The sequence below is a fragment of the Colossoma macropomum genome, unplaced genomic scaffold, assembly GCF_904425465.1.
Source record: "Colossoma macropomum unplaced genomic scaffold, Colossoma_macropomum, whole genome shotgun sequence".
Classification (NCBI taxonomy): domain Eukaryota; kingdom Metazoa; phylum Chordata; class Actinopteri; order Characiformes; family Serrasalmidae; genus Colossoma; species Colossoma macropomum.
This window is the reverse complement of record NW_023495877.1, coordinates 1,310-26,304: the sequence shown is the minus strand read 5'-3', so window position 1 is coordinate 26,304 and position 24,995 is coordinate 1,310. Positions and strand designations below refer to the sequence as shown.

General features: G+C 35.6%; 1 protein-coding gene across 1 annotated transcript; it reads right to left on the bottom strand.

Moving 5' to 3' along the window:
• Positions 1–556: 556 nt before the first annotated feature.
• On the bottom strand, positions 557–24,460 carry LOC118803218 (NACHT, LRR and PYD domains-containing protein 3-like; the record flags this gene model as incomplete). The annotated part of the gene is made up of 11 exons (XM_036563748.1): positions 557–1,274; positions 2,113–2,159; positions 2,743–2,916; positions 3,047–3,220; positions 4,924–5,097; positions 6,913–7,086; positions 9,070–9,243; positions 11,364–11,537; positions 15,603–15,896; positions 15,969–17,591; positions 24,347–24,460. Coding segments are annotated over 11 exons (3,667 nt in total), but the record flags the coding sequence as incomplete, so codon positions are not given.
• Between the last annotated feature and the right edge of the window lie 535 nt (positions 24,461–24,995).

Below are 24,995 nucleotides of genomic sequence, written 5' to 3'. Positions count from 1 at the left end.
ATGAACACATACCACTTTCCTTCTTTGATGGCCACTTTACATTGTGCATTTCCAGTGGTGCTGCCAGCAGTTTGATGGCATAGTACATGCACATATAACACACAATACAGCAAATGCAGGACATAATAATAAACAACACAAACATGACAAGAGAATCAGCTATTACCGAAGAATTATTAAGTACATGTACTGCTAGCTTTTAGTTTCAGTTCATGTGATAGCAGTATTCCTTACTAATGCCTCCTGCTCAGACATGAAAACCTACAGGTTTAATCCACAGTTTTAAAAATCTCTTGGCTTTTTTGACCAAGGCAGAACATGTTTTAATAATAAATGTCTTCATGTTTTCAGATGTACTCCCCTGTTTGCTACATGCTGGTAGTGAAGTTTAAATCACTTATTAGTAACATTAGTTACTCTGTACTTAAATATTGAACTTCAGAAGTATGTGCGTAGTATTACTTAGAAGTACTACATATATGCCATTAAATTCTGAATTAGTATTGCTATACATACCTAGATGTTTTCTTATAAGTTACTATGTACATACAAAGTCTGTACTAGAAAATCACTTATAAGTGCTGCATATTTATATATTAAATTTTATACATACCTGTTAGTTTTGCATAATTTACTCTGTACATGGGACGTATGTACCAGAAAATTACTTGTAAATATTTATCTGTTCAATACTAGGTACTTACCATACATAAAATAAAGTGCCACTGGCTATTCTATCTTACAGATACACATTGAGGTGTCAGCACCCCAAACCCTAAATCCTACATAGAGGGGTTCATTGAATGTGGAGTAGAGCGTGTATAAGTGTGTCAGTGTGTGTGTGTCAAAGGAGACACTGTAGAAGGACAGAATGCCATCTGGACAGTCCACATACACTCCTATTCTCTTAGAGCTGGGGAGAGGAGCATAAATGTCAGTTCTGTTATTATTGTGCCAAACAATATATCTGTCATTAGAGCAGAGAAGACTCCAGGACTTTTCATTCAGTCCAAACACACAGTCATAACCATCTCCTTTCCTACTAATTGTTTTATATGTAATGGCTATTTCAGCCTCTCTTCCACTCCACTCAGCTTCCCAGTAACAACGTCCAGTCACACTCTCTCTACACAGCACTTGCTCATAGTAATCAAATCTTTCTGGATGATGAGGGTATGATTGCTGCTCTCTCACATGCACCACTTTTCTGTTCCCTTCGCACAGAGAGAGACTGGTGTGTGCTGTGTTTGGGTCCAGTGTGAGTTCATAGGAATCTGCACACACAAAGAGAAATTAGATGAGAAAACATCAACATACAAAAAGAGAGATTAGAGGGGAAAACTCAACACACAAGAAGAGAGATTAATGAAGAAAAAATAATACACAAGAAAAGAATGAGAAAACAAAACATGACACAAAGAGAAAGAAGATAACAAACAAAATAGAGATTAGAGAAGACAACATGACAAAAGATTTGAAGAAAAGTAAACACACGATTAGAGATCAGAAAACAACACGCAAACATCACACAAGAAGAGAGATTAGAAAACATCAACATGCAATATGAGAGTTTCGAGAAGAAAACACCGCCAAGAGAAGAGATTAGAGAAGAAAACGTGACACAAAAAGATTTGAGGATAAATCATCAATACATAAGATGAGAGATTAGAAGAAAAAAGATGACACACAAGAAGAGAGACTAGAAAAAATGACAAGCAAGTAGAGAGAATAGAGGAGAAAACACAACACAGGAAGAGAAATTAGAGAAGGAAAATCAATGCACAAGAAGAGAGAATGCAGAATAAAATGCCAGCAAACAAGATGAGCGATTACAAGAGAAAACATGACACACAAAAAGAGAAATTAGAAAGAAGAGAAAACACAACATACAAGTGAGATTGGGGGAGAAAGCTTGACACACAAGAAGAGAAATTAGAGGAGAAAACAAAACACAAAAAAGAGATTGTAAGAGAAATAATCAGAACAGAAAAACATATATTAGAGAAAAACGCAACACACAAGATAAGAGAAAATGAAAAAAGAAGATGAATTAAATGAAAAACAACTCAAAATGTGAGTGTGTGATCATCATACTGGACACAGCGAACTTACATTTCTTTATTCCTGGTTTGATTCTGAACCTCCCTGCATGTTGCACCCTAAGCAAGAAAGAACAAAGTGTATACACTCATCACCTCAAAACCAATTTCACTTTTCACAATTTGATCTCAAAACAGTATTTGGAGTCTGAAACTGAACTATTGTCTAACCAAATTTAAAACAGTATGGCTACAACATCTCAATCAAAGCCTTGTTGCTTTGGCAGTTTGCAATGCATTTAAGCTCATTCATGAATTATCTGATTGTGACCAAATTACATAATTACATGTGTGATTATACTGTGAGATGGCACAAATCCAAATTTGGATTTAATTTTCCTCTGGGAGCAGCTACAGTTACAAATATTTATTTTTAGCTATTTTCACCTCAGCAGTAAAAATTAATTGTCACTTGTGGCTATACTGATTGTTTATCCTTTTATGACTTATTATTTATTGTCTCCTTATTTAGTAATTGTACATATTGTATTTTACAGGTTAAATGGAAGCTAAAAACACCCTCCTCAGATTCTGTATGCATGTTATCTGGTCTAGCATTAATAACTAGACTGACTAGACAAATTAAACTGCTCCACTGATTCTGCCCATGCCATATACATACACCTCTGAGCACAGTTCATACCTGAGAGTGTTCAGTGAGCAGTGTGGGTCCTCCAGTCTAGCAGAGAGTAGCTTCAATCCTGACTCTCCTGGGTGATTATAGGTCAAATCCAGTTCTTTCAGGTGTGAGAGGTTTGAAGTCAGTGCTGAAGCCAGAGAACAACAGCCTTCCTCTGTGATCATACAACCAGATAATCTGCAGAGCGGAATAAAACAGAGACAACAAACCAAGGGTAAGTTACAAAACTGGTGTCTAGGAACATCACTCTACAGCATCTTCAGGGTGTAAGCTTTTCCAATCAGAGATGAATTCATAGAAAGCTTACCTGAGTATCTCCAGTTTACAGTGTGAACTTTTCAATTCAACTGAGAGCAGCTCCACTCCTAAATCCTGCAGGTCATTGTTACTGAGATCCAGCTCTTTCAGGGATGAGTTTAATGATTGCAGAGCTGATGCAAGCACTTTGCAAGAATTCACAGTAAGATTACAGCTAGCCAGGCTGCAAAGGTCAGCAGGTGCAGTAGGAGATTTGGGAAAGTGGGTGGAGAAATGCAAAAGAAGTTAAGTCCATTTTCTCTTCAGTTATAAAAAGTGCACTGCCATGGTAACTTACCAGGCTGGAATTAATATATATGTATACTCAGCTACAGTGCTAAGCAAAAGTAAGCGGATGATGCTTGGATGCTTGGAAGTAACTTTAAAATTCTTTTCAAAACCATTATAGAAGTTACTACTTATTATTGCTTTTGTGCCTGTATTATATACTGTAATTTTAGAAAAATGTAAAGGAATGAAGGACAGGAAGGTGACAAACAGAGAGAACTAGGAGCAAGGGCATGACTGTCTGATGAAATAGGAGCTGAACAATGTCTTTTGCTGAGAAGACATCTTCAGCTCCATAAGATGTTTGCCTGATCTGACAATATGCATGGCACCAGGGGTTTCAATTCCAAATTTTCAAAAATAGGCCCTGAAATTGACCTGTATGATAAATATTCAAAATTATATTTAGAGACTCAGAGATGGAAAATTTGAAATTATGATGTTGTTAACATGCCTACTTTCTTGCTCGATTATATAAACAGACCCACAAAGCTGTACCTACCTGAGTGTGTTGAGTGTGCAGTGTGGATCCTCCAATCTAGCAGAAAGCAGCTTCACACCTGTCTCTCCTGGGTGATTGCATGTCAGATCCAGTTCTTTGAGGTGTGAGGGGTTTAAACTCAGAGCTGAAACCAGAGATGAACAGCCATCTTCTGTGATCTTACAACCAGAAAATCTGTAGAGAGCAGGCAAAAAGGAACAAAGTGAAAAAAAAAATGTTGCACAGAAATATAAACTGTAGAATAATGCCTTAGCCCCAACTTTAATATCTAAAGGAGATGAGCTGATGTTTCAACAAGACAATGATCCCAAATACACACACACACATTTTCTAAGCCGCATATACTTTTAGGTTGCTGGAGCCTATCCCAGCAGTCATTAGACGGAAGGCAGGAAACACCCAGGACAGGTCATGAGCCAAAATATACTTTGAATACACTTTTCTTACCCTATCAATTTCATATATATTATCCTTGTTTGTACTTACAAAGGAGAAGGTGGACTATGTGTTTATTAACAATGCGTGGTGTACCTACTCTTAAAAGGAAACTCACAGTCATTGTTCTGAATGTTTACATTCCACAATAAATGGATCCTAAACTAGTGCCAATAACAATATCTACAACAATTGGTATACAGTAGTCTCTCCACCCAAACCTGTGATTATCATTAATAGTTTAATCAAACTTTTCTGAAAACAGTACTTCCCAATTTCCACCAGTAGTGTTTTGTCTGACAAGGAAGGAAAACATACTGGAATATGTTTTTGCAAACATTCATGAGGCTTACAGTGCCACAATCATCTGTCTTTATTACTTGTACAATCTGTTAAAATAATCCAAAAATCACTGTAGCAAGATAACAATGTCATGTTCTTTTTTGATTTTAGCTTTAAATAAACACTATTGTGTTACTAACCTCTGTATCTAGCTGTCTTCATCTTAAGGGACACTATACGTTTGCCATATCAACTCATGTAGCAAAAATTAAACTTTTGTTGTCACTTTCTGACTTCAAAAAAAAATATGCTTTTCTTTTATGTTCTCAAAATAAATGTTTTATTCATTTCAGTTAAGAGTTAATTCACAAACATCTTACCTGAGTATCTCCAGTTTGCAGTGCAAACTCTTTAGCCCACTACAGAGCAGATCCACTCCTGAATTATTAAAATTATTGTTGCTGAGGTCCAGTTCTCTTAAATGAGAGTTTGCTGATTGTAGAGCAAAGCAGAAATTTTCACAGGAACTCATAGTGAGATTACAGCCAATTAGCCTGCAAAGGCATATACAGTGAATACAATATGATTAAGAGGAGATTCCAAACCTCATGGTTATTATTTGATGATATTTATGCGAAAAACTAAACAAACTATTAATGTTGAGTTTTCTATTGGGTGATTTATGTTGATTCTGCAGCTTCAGTTAGCATTATAAGAGAAGGTTTCACACTGTCACCCCTACAGTGTCATTACTATTGTTAATATAAGACCTACTCAGCTCACTGCTTATTATGTATTCTTTCTCTAATACAGTCTCTAAGACATTGATATTTTATGACCCAAAATATAAAACACTTGAGGGAGAGATTTTGTGCTGCACTTTCCATCACCTAGAGCTGAACTGAATAATTAGAATAAGTATTTGTTTACTACATTGGTATTCATTTCTTATTTAATATTAAGAAGAAAATTTTTAGATAGAACAGTTATTCTATAAAGGAACAAGACTTTGTTTAACATTCAGCTGGGCAGAAAAGTCCCATAGGTGCACTAGCATTAAGCAAGTTCTCGAAAAGGCTCTTAACAGAATAAGTAATTCATCAACTGTTGCTATTTAATAAAATGTTGATTATATGGCAATAAACTACTCATTCACTCACAGGAATATTCCATGTGTTGTGTTAGTATAAGCTGAACTAGTAAGTAACCTATACTAAACATTCAATTACGGGAAAAATATTCCCACCCATGGTCATGTGCTCATCCTGGATGACACCAGTAAACCTTCACCAATAATGATAGTGTTGCTTGTTTTTGTTAACCAAGTCACTGGGCCTTGCTTAGTGTTTGACCCTAGTAGCTGTGCTATAATTTTGTGTTACTTTTTTAAAAATTGAAAATAAAAATCATGCTGGTGTAAGTGTTTGTGTGTTCCTGAGGTCTTAGTCATTGCTCTAATAGTCATTCCTTTTCTTCATGAAAGGGATTGGCAATCATATATTGTCAAAAGGTCCATTTGCCTCCTAAATGCAAAGGATAAGTTTGGCTTGAAGGCTTGTCAGGAGGGAGAATGATGAATACTTTATGGAGAGAAAGGTATGTAGGGCTTAGAGTCGATGCAATTATATCTGATAAGCTGTAGTGTTAGTCGATCATATTTAAGTTTTTTCTGTATCTCAACCATATAAAACTGTATTTTAAGCACTGTAATATTTTAAGAATTATAATTTCAAAATTTTGTCTTGATGCTCTTCTCTAAGTACATTGTAATAAATTTCTGAGTCTGTGGAAACCTCATAATAAGCCTTTTCTCTCATCCACACTGACAAATTCTATACAATGAACCGCAAAATTATGATATCTGTCACGCTTTGTACGAACTCACAGACTGAAATGGATCTCATTTCCCAAGCTCCCTTGGGAGATCACGTGACTTTGAACTTCCTTTCGGAATTGGAGACCTCGTCTTTTGTCTTGCCCCATTGTTTTGTTTGCCTCGTGATATGATCACTTTCGTGATCTTTTTGCACTTCTCGGTTTTGACCCATGCCTGTGTTTTGAATATGTTTTTGCCTAGTGTTAATAAAACCAATCTTGTTAGTTTTATCCACATGCGTCTGGATTCTGGTGAATGGTTACAATATCAAAGTAAGTTGAACACTCATGTAGTAATGTGGCCTACATACCCCACCATTCAAAATTTGAAAACATTTGTAATATTGCTTTTTTAAACCTTTTATTCATTTTACTTAATAATATCATAGTATCTATGACATTAGGAACATGCATTCCATTAACCAAGCATTCATATGTTTCACAACAAATGTTTTCTTAATTTTCATTCAAGATTTAACACACAGAAAGCTCACCTGAGTGTCTCTAGTTTACAGTGTGAACTGTTAAGTCCTTCAGAGAGCAGCTCTATGCCTGAATCCTGCAGGTCATTGTTACTGAGGTCCAATATTTTAAGGAGGGAGTTTGCTGATTTGAGAACAAAGCAGAGAGGTCGACAGGAGATCATGGTGAAACTGCAGGCAGTTAATCTGCAAATGCAAATGAAATAAATACACTTACTAGCACAAAGAATGACCTTGTGTCTAAACTCAAAGCCCTTGTTATCAGGTATAACTACCACATAGGTGCTATTTAGTTTTTTATTGACATATTGTTGTGTCTACCTCCACTCCATTTGCCTCTGTCTACACTATCCATCCATTCATGGAGAAAGGATCACCACAGAATCACTGTTGACCAGATATTGTCTGAGAGGTGTGCCATTCTCAGCACACCAGTGATATCACCATAGTAATGAGTCAAGATAATTAGAACAGGGCATCTGAAGATAGCCTCAAGTTTAATGTAATATTATTTAGGCCTTCTTATTGCTATTCCAAGTGTAATTTGAGACCATATTTGTGTGCTAAAATCTAGGACCACTAATTAAAAAATTTATTCCATTCAACACCTCTTATTTGTAAAATGTAATTTCAGACAAATTAAGATTTTTCAAAGACCACAAGAAACAGGACCACAAAGTGCCTTATATTATCCAAACTGTGCACTTCAGCATAATTCACATAAAAGGGCAAATTTAACACCACTGACAATATTTGAAAATGTATACACATATACTGCATTTATATATGCCAGGTATATATATATATATATATATATATATATATATATATATATATATATATATATATATAATTTGTATATATGTTTGCCATTTTAAATGTTCTGGCCTACTGTAACAGCAGGAATCAAACTTAGTCTGTTGCAATGCAGTTCTTATTAGATAAAAAAGAATAGGTAGAATGTCACTCTTCTGGAATATTTCAAAAACAAACTATTCATACATTAGTATTTCATCACCACTGTGCCTGGTAAGATAAATATAATAAAGTATATTTATTTATCTATCTGTCAAAACTTGTACCAACAACTAGTACTATGATGTCATGTAAACACCTTGATTTTTTTAATCATTTATTGAATATAGTACATTTTTTAACTGCACTTAATTTATCATAAATTATTTAAATTAAGAACTCAAGCTTAGTGGCAATTAACCAATTAACCTTACATTATTGAACATTATTTCCTGGGGTTTTTTTTGGATCATTAAACTAGAACATAATAGAAAATGAATATTTACACTATTTAATCATTACAGTGACTTTAACATGATGCATGATGTTTCCTACATGTTGGTATCTTAAAAAATTAAAAAGAACTATAATATGAAATCTGTTTACAATATTTTAACATGCTTCATTTAGTCTAGTGCAGAGAAGGGTTACTAATGAGTTGCCTTGATCATGACATATAATAAACTTCTTTGCTGGAAATGAAATTAAACAAAAAACAGGGAATATGAGACAAAATTTGAGAATATGAGATTAAATTTAAAATCCAATTCTCCATTAAATTTCACACAATGTAAAATTACACAATATAATGTAAATATGTTGCTTTTTCTTGTTGTATTTTGATCTTCCTTCTTTGAAACGGGCCTAAACATGCAACATGGGGACTAAAAGGTTTTCTTCACATCATCCAATCTTCCACTGATATTTTTGCATAATTCCTGATGGGAGCGCAGGATTTTTAATACTCTGTAAAGTTTCATTAACAAGTTTGTTTCACCCTTTGGCTAAATGATCTGCAAGTTATATCAATGCCACAGTAGCAATGCCACAAACTCTAATGTTAGTACAGTTCTTATCATTACTACTCAAGGCTCACTGAACTACTCAATTATAAAAAATAAATTCTGTAAAAATCCTGTAATTAATTTAATTATTAAACTCCACTATTAATTTAAGAATCATTACATGCAATGCTACACTACTAGTTGGTTTTTGTAAATCTGTGCATACACAACAAACTGTTGTTTTTTGCATTGAGACCATTTTACATGACAGAGATTTTCACTAGTGAAAAAATGAATAAACAGTGAATTTTGCAATTTTTCACTATTGCCTTCATAGCTTAGTTTAAGATGAAATTCACAATAAGCTCACCTAAAATTTTCCAGTTTACAGTGTGGGCTAATCAACCAATCACAGAGTAGTTTCACTCCTGAATCTTGCAGGTCATTGTTACTGAGGTCCAGCATTTTCAGAAGGGATGTTCCTGATTTCAGAGTATGGCTGAGGGTTTCACAGGCATTTGTGGTGAGATTGCAGCCAGCTAGCCTGGAAAGAAGTGATAAATATAAAAAAAAGAATCAGAACCATTACAACAATAAGGTCTGAAACACCAGGAATACCAATGGCAAGAATCTGCCCTATTTCAGTTTTACAACAGCAGGGTATCTTATATAGTTCACCCTTTGACTTAATACTACTTTTACATTATAAACAACAATAAAGTGGGCCTGCTTTTTTCCTACACTCATCCAGCACCTCTGCTTTGCTACATAATTTACACTGTCCATGAAATAAGCCTCCTCCTCTGTGAACTGCTTGCACTGTTCAAACACTACAAATTTTAGCCTCACAGCTAATTGGGGCAGAGATTATAAAGTACTGCAGTTACGAATCCATATCACTGCAGACTGCTGCTGCTCAGGAGTGGCCTGAATGTGATAATTTACTTTTACTACTTTTACTCTGTTAATTAGGCTAATTCATTCATGCATTTAATCATGCTATTTCCAAAGACTTATATTGCAGACTGGGCACTCTTGTTTAAGGTACGGTACGATTTAAATATTTTTGCGTCTTTGGCTTTTTGGGGTAGGTTGAGCCACTCACCCAGTTGCCCCTTGGTGACAGTCCTGAATAAGCTTCATTTACATAGTGCCTTTCTCAAAACCAATAATGCTTTACACCAGGATTGCTCAATTTGGTCCTGGAGATCTGTCACCTTGCAGAGTTTAGCTCCACCCCTTATCTAACACACTTGATGTAGGTAAAGAAAGCCCTCAGAGGCATCTGAATATCAGAGCCAGGTGTGTTGGTTCTGAACTGCAGAGACTTTTTCCAGTTCTCAGTCAACAATGGAAAAACTCCCAAGCCAGAAAAAAAAATTCGAAACAAAATATATTATGAACATAATACAAACTATATCAAACAAACAGACAAAAAACAGCTTGAGTTATAATTCTGTTGCATTCTAGTTCAACAATAGTTATTGAATTAGCACATGAACACATTTTGGAACAATTCAGATTGGCAAGCACTTTTATTGTCTTTATCAGACAATAAAACCTGACTGACTTGTGAAGTATACTCATATTTATTGTTTGCTTGATAAAAAAGTATTTTCTGACACAAAACGCAAAAAAAAAAAAATCTCTGTTAGATCACTTTTTTTTGCATTTCAAATAAATGTCAAAACTGTTCAAACAGCATTACATTACAAAATACAAGAGTAGATTAAATGCCAAAAATAGTTACTTTCAAGTTTAAATTGTCTCTTTTTAATTAAACATTTGTAATTTCAGTGTAATATGATAGTATGAAATGTATGAAGTTAAACTGAAACAGGGATCTAATGAATGATTTTTTATGTTCAAGAAACTATTTATTACCCATTTAAATATTGAATAATTAAAGGAAAGTGTATTAACCACAAGGTAGCATAACAACAAATTACTTTTATATGTAAAAACAAAATGTGGGCAATTACTAAGTAGTGTACTATGATTATGAATAATCATTCACAATGTTTATGATTATTATTTATGTGGCTAAGTAAATGCTTAGTATTTCAATTCAATTTGTACAATTTAATTAGCAATTTATAAGTATCAATTATTAAAAACATTACAAATTATTAAATGTGTGTAATTCAAAATAATAATTAACTACTGAAAAATTACATTTGTACACATGTATTAAATAATTGTATGTTTCTAAATAAAATTGAATTAGTAGTTATTCTGATGGTAGCATTTATTAATGCACATGCTACACATATAATTAAAAAGAATCCGACAAACTATTGTATAATGATTAAGTTGCTGGCTAGTATGCCCTGTTAAAAATATATAGTATGTTATACACTGATTTAAGTTGCTGCATTATATTTCCTTTGCTCACCTAAAAAAGAAATACAAAACGTGGTTATGCTAAAACATTATAATAGGCAGAAATTAAAGGGGACAGGATGACAATAAATGGAAATCTGTATGATGTCAAATCTGAACTGGTCATGTACTGTATACAAAGCAAAAATAATATGCAGTACTGTTCAGATAGAATACTTATAAACCAGCTCATAGTCAGCTTAGAGTCTCTGATTAGATTTAATGCTGTGACCTTTAGTGCTTTGTACTTATTATTTAAGATCTAATTTACAAAAAGCTGACCTGAGTATCTCCAGTTTACAGTGTGAACTCCTCAGTCCAGCAGAGAGTAGCGTCACTCCTGAATCCTGCAGGCTGTTGTAACTGAGGTCCAGTTCTTTCAAAGTGGAATTGGGTGACTGCAGCGCCAAAGTTACTGTTTCACAGACATTTGTAGTGAGATTACAGCGAGCCAGTCTGCAAAAGCAGAGGGACAACACAGTTTAAATAGTATCACAGTAATTGCCAAAATAGATTTATATGGATTTATATTGAATAATATATAATATCTCTTCTGAAATATTGGAATGGCAAGGCCATTTGAGTTTGAGATCAAAAGATAAATATGAGACTGTTCAGAATATCAGATTTTATAGTATGGTGATATTTACATCTAAATGTTTTAAACAACTTAGATTATGGCTCCTTTTGTTATACCCACCCATTTTTCAAGTAAGCAAAAAATACTGCAACCTATGACTGGCAGTTTCTTGTTGCCCAGGTGTGCCCTGTAAGATTGATTGTTTAAGCAATTCATAGTACTGAATGTATACTCTTGGTTTGAACTCTGGGCTTCGCCTGTGAAGACAGCATTTGTTGTTAAAACAGATAAGCTAACATGAAGACCAGAGACCTGTTTGTGGGAGAAAAGCAAGCAAGGAAAAATTTTACAGACCTATTGCACAAGCATTGGGCATAGCTGATACAATAATTTGTAAATTGATGTACTAACGGCCAGACACTGAACAGATCAGCCAAGGAAAACAACTGCAGTTGATGACAGAAACGTGAGAGAATTAATTCAGAACTCTACAGAAACATTCTGTCTGCCACTTTAAAGAAAAATGCATCCAATCTAATTAGGAGAAACTTCATCATGCAGCAACACAATGACCCAAAACACACTGCCAACACAACAAAGGACTTCAAAAAGTGGAAAGTTTTAGACTGCCTAAGTCAATTATCAGAAGCATGCATTTCACCTCCTGAAGAGAAAACTGAATGGAGAACCCACCCCAAAAATAAAGAACAACTGAAAGAAGATGTGGTAAAGGCCTGCAAAAGCATCACAAAAAAGAATTCAACAGTTTGGTGATGTCAGTGGGTCACAGGCTTGTTGTAGTTATTGCAAGCAAGGAATATTAAACCAAATATTAAATGTTTAACTTATTTCAGGATTATCTGTTTCAAAACTTTTGCTCACTTAAACATTGGATGGTCTGCCACCACAGGTGCCATGTTCTAAGTTGTTTAAAACACCTTGATGTAACTGAGGAAATTAAAGCTGAAATTTTGATCTGTTGTTTTATGTTCAGCCTTTTGACCTCAAACCCAAATACTGTCAGTGTAAAGCAAGAACAAAAGAATTGACCTTGGCGTGGCAATATTTTCAGAGGAGACTGTACATAACGTATTAATTGTGTACTGACCACATGAACATAATTGTGCTATGCATTGTGCAACATGACATACAATGTTGTGAAAAAGTTTTTGCCCCTTCCCAATTTCTTCTATTTTTGCATATTTGTCATACTTGAATGTTTCAGATCATCAAGCTACATTTAATATTAGATAAGCGGGACCCAAATATACATAAAATTCTATATTTAAATGATGATTTTATTTACTGATGGAAAAATGCTGTTCAGCCCTACCCAGCCCTATGAGAAAAAGTAATTGCCCCCTTAACTACTAAATGAACCAAATTCAATTGACTCTTGTGTAAATTTCACCAAGAGTGCATCAACGACTCATCCAAGACATGCTGACCAAAAAGAACAAAAAGGCTTGTCTTGCATTTGCAAAAAACATCTAGATGACCCTCAAGAATTTTGGAATAATATTCTGTGGACAAGGGGCAAATACTTTTTCACAGCACTGTATGCAACAAGCTGTCTAATCAACATAGTACAAGCCCATTTCCAAAAAAGTTGGGATGCTATGCAGAATATAAATACAAATAGAATGCAATGATGTGCAAATCGAGTAAATCATATTTTTAAAGGAAAATGCTACAAAGACAACATATCAGATGTTGAAACTGGGAAATGTTATTGTTTTTTGAAAAATATATGCCCCTTTTGAATTTGATGCCAACAACACGTTTCAAAAAAGTTGGAATGGGGGCATGTTTACCACTGTGTTTCATCACCTCTTCTTTTAACCACACTCGGTAAGTGTTTGGGACCTGAGGAGACACTGCTGTAGTTTTGAAACTGAAATGTTTTCCTGATCTTGTTTGATATAGGATTTCAGCTGCTCAACAGTTCAGGTTCTCATTTGCAGTATTTTTCATTTCATAATGCTAAAAATGAATCAAAATGTTTTCAGTGGTGACAGGTCTGGACTGCATGCAGGCCAGTTTAGTGCCCAGGCTCTTTTACTACAGAGCCATGCTGCTGTAATACATGCAGAATGTGGTTTGTCATTCTCTTGCTGAAATAAGCAAGGCCTTCATTGAAAAAGATGTCTGTATGGCAGCATATGTTGCCAAAACCTGTATCTATTGTTCAGCATTAATGGTGCCTTCATAGATGTGCACATCACCCATGTCATGTGCACTAATGCACCACTGATAACAAGCTGAGTGGTCTTTAGCCCAGAGGATGCAGTGTCCATGATTTCCAAAAAGAATTTCTCATTTTGATTTGTTGGACAACAGGATACTTTTCCACTTCGCCTCAGTCCTTTTTAAATGAGCTTGGGGCCCAGAGAAGGTGGCAGGGTTTCTGGATCCTGTTTATATATGATCTCTGCTTTGCATTTTAGAGTTTGACCTTGCATTTGTTAATGCAGTGACAAACTGCTTTCACAGACAGTGGTTTTCAGAAGTGTTTCTGAGCCCATGCAGTGATTTCCTCTACAGAATCATGTCTGTTTTTAATGCAGTGCCGCCTGAGGGCCCAAAAATTATTGCCAGCAAATTTGCCAGGTTTTTGGCATTGTCGCTTGCATACAGAGATTTCTCCAGATTCTCTGAACCTTTAAATGTTATTATGTACTGTGTATGTATTAAGTTCTTTGTTATTTTATGTTGAGAAATGTTATTATTGAATTGTTGCACTATTTGATATGCAGTCTTTCACAGAGTGGTGAACACCTCTTCATCTTAACTTCTGAAAGACTCAGCCTCTCTGGGATGTTCTTTTTGTACTCATTCATGTTACTGACCTGTTGCCAATTGACCACCAGGTGTTTTTTTAGCATTACACAACTTTACCAGCCTTTTGTTGCCCTTGTCCCAACTTTTTTGTAATGTGTTGTTGGCATCAATTTCAAAATGGGCAAATATTTTTCAAAAAACAATGACATTTCTCAGTTTCAACATTTGATATGTTGTCTTTGTACTATTTTTAATTAAATATAGGGTTTAAATGATTTGCACATCATTGCATTTTGTTTTGTTTACATTTTGTACAGCATCCCAACTGTTTTGGAAATGGGGTTGTGGAATCATAAAATGACATCATTTTCCATTAAAATATTCTAATTTAACCATGGGATGCACCTAATATTTTAGAGTTGAAGTATTTTAGAAGTTATCTACACATAGTGGATTTGCACTGGGCTACATTTAAGTGTACAAGTTTTGCAATCAATTGTGTTCTGCATATTTTTGTAGAGTTCCCTTGGCATAATCATGTGAGAGTCCACATAACTCTTTACATCTATTTAAAAAACCTAAGCTTCAACATTTTATTTCCCCTGTAACCCAAACACAGTCATAGGTAAAATATGCTTAGCTAAAATTAGGGGAAGGGCATATTACTCAAAATTTGAATGTAGTTCAGTTATTTGGTGTAAGAGGAAAAGTGTACTGATAGTGATGATGCATTAGTGCAGTGAAGAATCAACATGGTTACTGGTACTGGTTTAAAATGTGCCTCACTTGACATAGCTAATCTCTCTTGTTAAAATAATTAAATATGCATGGTTATGGATTTGCCCCACACCAACTATGGCTTGCTGCCATCACAGTGTTGCAATGAACATTGCAGCTCTACTATTAGAACTGAAATCTGACTGAGTTTACCTTCTAGAATTTGGAATATGCATCCTTTTTGGGAAAGGGAGGCTTACTGAGGAAAAAAGGGGGCCAGATTCACATTTTACAGTTGAAATAACTTTCTTAAAAGTTTACATGCTATGACTGCAAATAAGTGTACTTGCACAGAAAAACTTTGATCGATTTTTAACGTTTAGCCTGTGTTCTGTTAAGAAAATAAGGTACACCAGTAAGAATATCTGGATTTAAACACTCACAGAGCCTTGCTGCATTTGCTCACAGCTGGGATCAGTCTTCTGTAGCCCTCCACTGATGTGTTATATTTCTTCAGATCCAACTCATCCAGCACGTCATCTGAGACCATAAGCATACAGGCTAGCGCTGAACACTGTCCTGGAGTAAGTGTCTTTTCTGCATGCTTCTCAGAGTTTAGATACTGATGAATCTCTCTGGAGAGAGACTGGTCATTCATTTCAGTCAGACAGAGGAACAGATTGATGGATCTCTCAGTAGGGAGACACTTTCTTTGTTTCATTTTGTCCATCATCATCCTGAAGATCTCCATCATTACTGACATCTCTATTTCCATATTATGCTCACCTTTGATTTGTTTTTGAATGTACTTTATGATTTTGTTTATACTCTCTGAGGTACTCTGCATGTGTGTCAGTATGCCCTGGAGGAGTTTTTGATTGGACTCCAGTGAAATACCTAGCAGGAAACGAAGGAAAAGATCCAAGTGTCCTTTCTGAGACATTAAGGCTTTATTTACTGCTCCCTCCAGCAGCTCTTCCAGCATAACCATCTCAGACCACTCTTTGTTCTGTGGTTTAAACAATAGCAATGTCTCCGCGTTCTGGCACACATAGCAGTGAAACACGTAGAAAGCGGCCAGGAACTCTTGAAAGCTCAGATGCACAAAGCAGTAGACCTTCCTCCAATAAAGCACAGTTTCTTCCTTAAAGATCTCAGTGCATATCCCAGAGTATACCGAGGCCTCGGTGACATCAATGCCACACTCTCTCAGATCCTCTTCATAAAACATCACATTGCCTTTCATCAGCTGTTTGAAAGCCAGTTCAGCCAGTTTCAGAATCATCTCCCTGTTATATTGTGAAAGTTTCTTTGGATCTCTTTCTTCACTTTCTTTGTACTTCTGTATTTTTATGTTCGTCTGTATAAGTAAGAAATGTATGTACATTTCTGTCAGAGTTTTGGGGATTTCAACGTCGATATACTGTTTCATGAAATTCTTAAGCACAGTGGCTGAAATCCAACAGAAGACTGGAATGTGGCACATGATATGGAGGCTTCTTGCAGTCTTAATGTGTGAGATGATACTGTTGGCTTGGTCTTGGTCACTGATTCTCTTCCTGAAGTATTCCTCTTTTTGTGGATCATTAAATCCCTGAATTTCTGTCACACGGTTGATGTACTTAGAGGGAATCTGATTGGCTGCTGCTGGTCGAGAGGTTATCCAGATGTGAGCAGAGGGAAGCAGCTCTCCTTTGAAGAGGTTTGTCATCAACACACCCACTGATGATGTCATGGTTACATCAGAAACTTTCTCACACTGTGTAAAGTTCAGTGGAATTCTGCTTTCATCCAGTCCATCAAAGATGAACACACTTTTGTATAGGTCATATGTCTTTGGGTCCAGGTCTTTAACTTCAGGATGGAAATCACACAGAAGTCTATGAAAACTGTACTGGCGATCTTTAATCAAATTTAACTCCCGGAATGAAAGCACAAACATGAAAACTACATCCTGGTTGGCTTTTCCTTCAGACCAGTCCACAATGAACTTCTGAACAGAGACTGTTTTTCCAATGCCAGCAATGCCTTTAGTCAGCACAGTTCTGAGCTTTTCCTCTTGGTATTTTCTATCTTCATTAAATCCTTGTTCAAGTGAGAGTTCAAAAATGTTATTGCAGTTGATTGAAGTGTCTTGCATGTGTTTCTTGGGCTTTTTCTCCATTTGTAAAACTTCATGTTCTTCATTCACTCCTTCAGTCTCTCCCTCTATGATGTAGAGCTGTACATAAATTGTGTTCAGGAGGGTTTTATTTTCTTGTGATTTGATTCCCTCAAATAAACTATTGTATTTGTTCTTCATTCTGGTTTTGTGTCTCTCTAAGACTCTGTGCAGCACATCATCTACTGGTTTGTAAAAATCTTGCTGCAGGTCTCCAGTCTTCTCTAACTGTGTGTCTGTCTGCAGTGCTACTGCTGTGAAGGGATGCCTCCTGGGGGTAAATCATCAGAACACAAACATCAGTTAAATAAAATAAACTGCCCACATTCTCTGACTGATGTGCTTTCTATTTACTCTTTTATTTGATATTAATATTGCAGCTACATGGCTATGCAAGGAAATATTGAAGTAAAATTGACAACAATATTTAAATTGTATTTTTTAGTATTACTAAGTAATACTATATCTATAAGTAATACAATATCTAGCCCATCAGTCCACAGTCTGCCAGTCATGTGACTGCAACAGTGGAACATATATCCTTAGAGAAAACCTGTATTGTCTACTTTATATCATAGAAAAAAACACAGATATAAAAAATGTATCTTGTTATAGTTGTATAGCCTATTGGCTTTGCAACAGTGGAAAAGTAACAGGAGATTAGACTTAACAATGAGGAAAGCAGAAAGAACTAGTAACTAGTGCTATTTTCCAGAACTACTTTAGGTTAGCAATGTAAAAATTAGTAATGTATCCAATGTTGTATCCAATCCAATATATAAATAAAAACATTTTGAATATGTTTATAATACTAGCTCAATACACAGCAGCTCGATAGCTTCCCACACCTTGTCACATTCAGATATTTGAACAGATATGTGCAAAATGTTTATTATTTAGTTTAGATTTTTTTCAGTAGTTAAAGTTGAAACTATTTAATACTTTATTTTTAGTGCTGTAATCCTGTAAATCCTGTATAGTGCTGTAAAAATATTTGTCATGGAATATACATACTGGACAAAATCTAAAGTTTATTTCACTACTAAGTGATTTCTATACATGTACTGATGTTGTACAACTCATTTATTAGTGAAAGTGTTGTAAATGTGCAAGAAAACACCATGTACAGTAATCATAAACATGGATAAGCACATTGACAATATAAGCATTTGTATATATTCAAATTCTGATTAACTAATGATTTCTTTACAGCTATTAATGGTCAATTTTTACAGGTTCTATTGTTATTAACAGTCTCTGTAGGGTTAGCTATCAAGTATACCTCATTAAAAGACAACTGGACCAGTGCCCCACTTATTATTATTATTATTATTATTATTATTATTATTAGACATTATTATTATTATTGATAATAATGTCTAATACCTTAATGTATAGTAATAATTTACCTACAACTCTTATACTTCATCCACCTAGAAGCATCCTACAAGTTGTAAAGGTTACAGTTAAAATATTTTGGCTGCAAGTTTAACCTAGGTTAAATTACATAAATGGAGTTTATATGTTCAAATTGTTCACATTATGCTTGTCCTTGATCCCCTCAAACCCACTGAAGCTTGCACCCAGATAGACCCTTGCTTCTTTTCATTATTGGTAATGGGGGGGATGCCACCCCCTGGTAAAAAAAAAAAAGATGAAAACCATCCCCCTTGTTATGTCCATCACCCCTTTTCATCCCCTTTGGATTAATATCATAAAATGTCAATAATCCACATTTTCATTCCATCATAAGTGTGATTTACACACTATTGAAACTCTTCATGTTAAACAAACAAGATTTGCTCACATGCATCTACAGAACTTTCACATTTAACTGATTATGCTGGAGTGCTTGGTATAGTGTACGCACCTGCTGAGAGAACGCTAAGAATTTTGGGCTTTCTTTGAAAAGAAAAACAGGTATGATAACCAGCATTAACCAGTGAGGCATGTTTGAAGTGAATAAAAAAATTAGTGACCATATTACAATATCTTAATAATGACTCAAATAAAAGGCATGGGTGGTACTTCCATGTGCATGTGCAGAATCAGAATTGCTAAGCTAACTTAGTGACATACTGTTTCAACAGTGTTTTTAGTGTTACAGTGATGTATGTTAACATCATGCCTGATATACTTTAATTATTATTAATAATTGACGCAGAGTGTTTTGTTAATAACAACTAGCATGTGGAGAGGCATCAAGAAATGATATAGCATTCCATGTAGTGAGCTAAAGACATACCACATCACAATATAATACAACATATCTGAAAAGACTCCACAGCTCAACCACTGTTTACAGCTGCATTATTTATATACACTGACATGCCAAAAGTCATGGGACAGGAAGTAGTATCATGTAGGAACCCCTCTAGCCCAGCTAAGTGCAGCAACTTGACGTGGCATCGATTCCACAAGTGGACAGAAGATGTCTGGAGGATGTTGAGCCATGCCATCTGGTATTTGCCGTGATATTTGTAGGTGCTGGCTATCAGGTGTGAATGGACCTCTCTACCACATCCCATAAATGCTTGGTTGGGCTCATGTTGTGTATGGTGTATTATCCTGCTGGAATATCCCATCATTGTGGGTGTACATGAAGTCCATGAAGGACTGCAAATGGTCACCAAGCAGTGAAACGTCACAGTCACAAGTCAATATGGAACCACCACCAGCCTTCACAGTGCCTTGTTGACAACCAGGGTCCATGGTCTCATGGGAAGCCTACCATCAGCCCGAAACAATTACTACTGTTACTCAGTGGACCACGCTACATGTTGCCAGTCCTCTAAGGTCCAGTTAGCAACCTCATGATCCCTGGTGAGGCGCTGTGTCCGGTGTTGTGGTGTTAAGAACTCACTGGTGGGTCTTCTGCTCCTATATCCTGTGGAAGCTAAAGATCGCTGTGCTGACCTATGGGATATTTGTGTGGAAGTGATTTCTGCCAGAGTCGCTTGTCTATTTGCATGAACAATTCTAGTCAGATGCTGCAGGTCATGATCATTAAGCATCCATGACCTGCCACTGTGCACCCAGTACCATGCCTCGTTCGAACCCCAATAATTCACGTCGCCTTGCCATGAGCACGCTGGCCTTACTCACAAAATAACACCTCACAACTTATACAGGTGTGGGGTTTCTAAAGCCATTCCCTGAGGTAATGCCACTTTATAATCAATTGACATACTGCTATACCATGACTTTTGTCGTGTGAGTGTACATATAAATTACAAGAACATGGATTTTAAACTCTGAACAGCCAGATATGCATGATGGTTCCTGAAATCACGGTTTCATGTTAAAGTTGCACTGAAGGGTAATAATTCACTTTTGATCAGAAGGTGCAATCTTCCGGTTTAATTCAGTGTCCTCCATGAAACAGTCACTGTTTGTAGACACACAGCTTGGTCCGGGCAATGCTTCTTTCTGTGTCTGTAACCTGGAAACATCACATAGAGACGTTACTGATATTGTTCAACACTATTAAGCAGCAGTCAACTGATATGTTTTTCTCCAGGCCGATTCTAATAATGCTAATTAATAAACAAAGAGGCCGAAAACCAATAGATAGAGCTGATATTCATTTACCATAAACTTTACAGTGTGAGTATAGTGTACAGGAATACAATTTATTCTCTATACAGAATAATCATTGACATAGTGTTTAATTCTGAACTAAATATTTGAAAATTATGCAATTAAAGTGCACAATGTTCCAGAATCTATAAATGGAAGTGAAGATTTAAAAACTCATCATAATAACTTGAGAACAGCTCTTCTGAAAATAACATTTTAAAAAAGTCATGAAATATACATGCTCCTGAAATGCACACATACAAAGAAACATAAATTACACATAAATAATAATAAGCATGGAGCACCCAAACATTGAAAAAACAATAACCTTTTAAAATAATTTTTCAATAGTTAAAAACAAACATTCTTCTTCTTCTTCTTCTTCTTCTTCTTATTATTATTATTATTATTATTAACACACATATCAAATTACTTGGCAGATCCTGGAATGTGAAAAAAGAAACTTGACTCTGCACATTGCATTTTCTCCCAGGCACAATTAGCTAACTGTCACTGACAAGTTTAACAATGCTGTTTCAGTCAAGTTTTGAGTCGCATGCACCTCTCACTTTGTTTGGTTACAGTGGTCTTGTGCACTGTAACAAAAACTTAAAACTAAAGCCCTGTCCCAAATGGCACACTTGCAGTCCTGCAATCCACAACTGAGTGTAAAGGACCACAAGGCTGTAAAGTGTCTCATTTGTCATTTTGGTGCTCAAAGGGGAACTAATGAAACAGGACAACACTGATGCAGACACAGCAGGGCATTCTTGAAATACAGCTGAGGACGTTAGATTACAGCTGTCTGAGCAACATGGTGGAGAAGAAGATATTCACATGAGCAAATATGCATTTATTTCTTAAATTTACTTGTCATTGATTAGCTTTATGTTTGTAACCTGAATTGAGCCAGTGTTGATATGCAAATTAGCTCATTTAAAAAAATGAGTGAAACCAATACTCCCGCTGTAGCCCATGCAAAGCCTGCACATCACATGAGTTCCAAATACCTTTGTTTAAACCAAGCATCCTCGAAGTATCTTGTCCTATGCACTCTAAAAATTGATGTGTTAAATAGCAATACACTTGCCTGTGTTACCCATTTTAATCTATTTGATGTGTTGTTGTTTTGTCCTAACATATTTTGTATTAAAAGTAATGTGTCTAGTTAAGGACATAATGTGTTGTTTTCAACACATCTGTTTTAAGAGTGTAGGTCTGCACATTATTGGCATCACCAAAATGTGGACTAATTCATGAATGCAAGGCTTAGGGTGCAATTTGGGATGAGGTTTAAGACTGTAAAATCTAGCAACAACAGCCAATATCTCAAACTGCATCCAAACGAGTGGATGAAATTGTTTGTGAATGAGTGCTTTTTGTCAAACGACCATGCTGTATAACTTCAGCTTACCCTACACTCACCACTCTGCAGGCTTTTGATTTACTTTTTTCTTTTTTTTTTCCTTTTACTCCTGCAGTTTATTATCTGCATCTCTTACAAACACCAAGAGATAATGGAGAACATCGGTTTTAATTGGTGGTCCAACCTTTGACCAGTCCAGTAATGCCCTGGGTTGATACAGGCTACAAGATGCTTTGATTGATTGCCCTTGAAATATTACACTTATATTTTGCCCTCAAAATAAAACGAATAAAGAAATAAATCACTTATGCGAAAATGAAACTAATGTTACTGCTAGGCTTTCTTTTCATGTCTCAGAACTGTTATTTAATGTTAGCTCAGTTTAGCATTAAAATTTGGTCTTGCTTCAATGTTTTGGCAAGGAAACATTTACAAAATTTTGATAGATATCTAGTCAACTGCAGAATTTTAAACATAAACTGTTTGAACATTACAAGAGAGCATGAAACATTATCATATGAAAAGACACATTAAAAAAACTTTTTTCATATTTGTAGCAACAGAAAATAAACATATTACCTGTCACTCACATCCTGGACACACTCTTTCCAGAGACCAATCACATTTGAAAGGTCTTTACAAGTCATTGATCTGTTTAAAAGAAAATAACATTATAAAACATCAAAAAGTTTGTTTAATGAGAGCAACTAAGCTGTCCTGAGAATAAAAGTAGATTCTATGAGGAAAAAGAAAGTCTCTCCAAACCAAGGCAGATAGATTCAATCTACACAAACTGATTTGATTTTTTTGAATACCCTGATTTTTTGAGGACAAAGGATTACTGTGGTGTACCTCCTTGTAGTGCTTAGCCATAGTGCATAAAACTAGACTTAGGTTTAAAATGTCTTGGGCACTATGCACTGGTTCAGATTTAACAGTTGTGTTTTAGGTGTTTATTCATCTGATGGTACCTTACATTATCTTTTGAATTTTTTCAGTTCATACTATTTTAATTCCAACGTAAATTTCTCCAAGATCTCTTTCGGTTAATTCTCCATTGATGTTTGTTTGATTGATGTTTGTTGTGAAGCACTGTTAGCTTGGGACATTTATGTTCTCAATTCATTCATTTTGCCTTTGCACTTTTTCTCTTTTTTTCTTTGTTTACTCAATGATTAACATGATAAGATCAAAGGGGCACTTATTCAACATGGCCTCCCATCTCTAAGTGTCCTCTAAGCCTCTTCACTTGGAACTTCTAATGCATTTATTCCAGTAAGGAGGGAACTGGAAATAACAATGTTTTTTACTTTCCTTAGTAGAATATAAAAAATCGAAAAAGAACACTCACTATACTTGAGTGAAGTAACAGCCAAAAAAAGGTTACCCTTGCGAAGATCAGGAGTACTGTTTTAGAAGAATAGCTGTAGGTGTGCTCTATATTGACCTTTCCTTTTAGTGTTGTTTGAATCGGGTGTTCTTTGGTGTAAAGGGAAAATTTTCAATGAGAATAAAAAGAGGAAAAATCTCTCCAAATCAAGGCGCTCCTTAACCGAACACGAACACATTACCTGTCACTGACATCCTTGACACACTCATTCCAGAGAGCAGTCATGCCTGAAAGGTCTTCGCAAGTCAATGGGCTATTTAAAAGAAAATAACATGATAAAAAATCCAAAAACTGTTTACTGTGAGTAACCAAGCTGTCCTGAGAATAGACTTTTATATAAAAAGACAAAAAAGAGAGAAAAAACTCTCTAAACCAAGGCACTACTTTAAATGTCTTTATTGTATTGACATGTCCTAATTAGACATTTCAATGTAGGTATGTATTTGAGAGACTGTGCTTTTTCAGGACACTCTGTATTGGCAGATTAAGTGTACAGCAATGGGTGCATGTTTTGCACCCAATTATGGGTCATTGGGTTATTTTGAGTATATTCACAATTAGTCAAATAATCCTTTTTGGGATAATGTCATGTACTGCATGTACTGTAGTAGCAAGTGTGCCATTTCACATGCATGGTACTTTTTCAAACTATACTTCACCCTTACTGTTAAACTGAAAGGAGGTAACTGACCTTGGGTTAGAGGCCACAGCTCCACTGCTGAAATTCTGAGAGGGATCCATGGACCAGTCACTCTTCATAGATACACAGCTGGGTGATGGAGATGCTATTTCCTGGGTTTGCGGCCTGGAGACATACAGAAACATTACTGAAGAGTCTTTTGAAGTCATTCAGCATTATTTTAGGGTCTATGTGATGTTAATTCTAAAACTAATACAATTAAAAAATGTCTTGGCAGCCAATACTGGTAAAAACATATATGCTAGAAAAACATTGAAAACATCAAGATAATTATAGTAGTAGTATAATTTGCTAGATGTACAAATCTCTTATGTATCTTTTATTTTGTGCCACATCAGTTAAAAATACGGTCTCTGGTCTTCTGGGCAGGCCTTCTCCTAGAATTTGGATTCCATTTAGCCACAAGAGCAGTAGTAAAGGCCAGGTACCAATGTTAAGAGAAAGTGTTTGATTGGGTTAATTCAGGTCTCTGTGTAGGCCAGTGAAATGTTTCAACAGTGCAGCAAACCATTTCTTTATGGACCTCACTTTGTGCATGGGGTTGTTGTTATGTTGAAAAACGGGAAAAGGCTTCCCCAAACTGCTGCCTCAAAGTTGAAAGCACACAATTCTCGAAAATGCTGCTGTATCAAGTAGCATT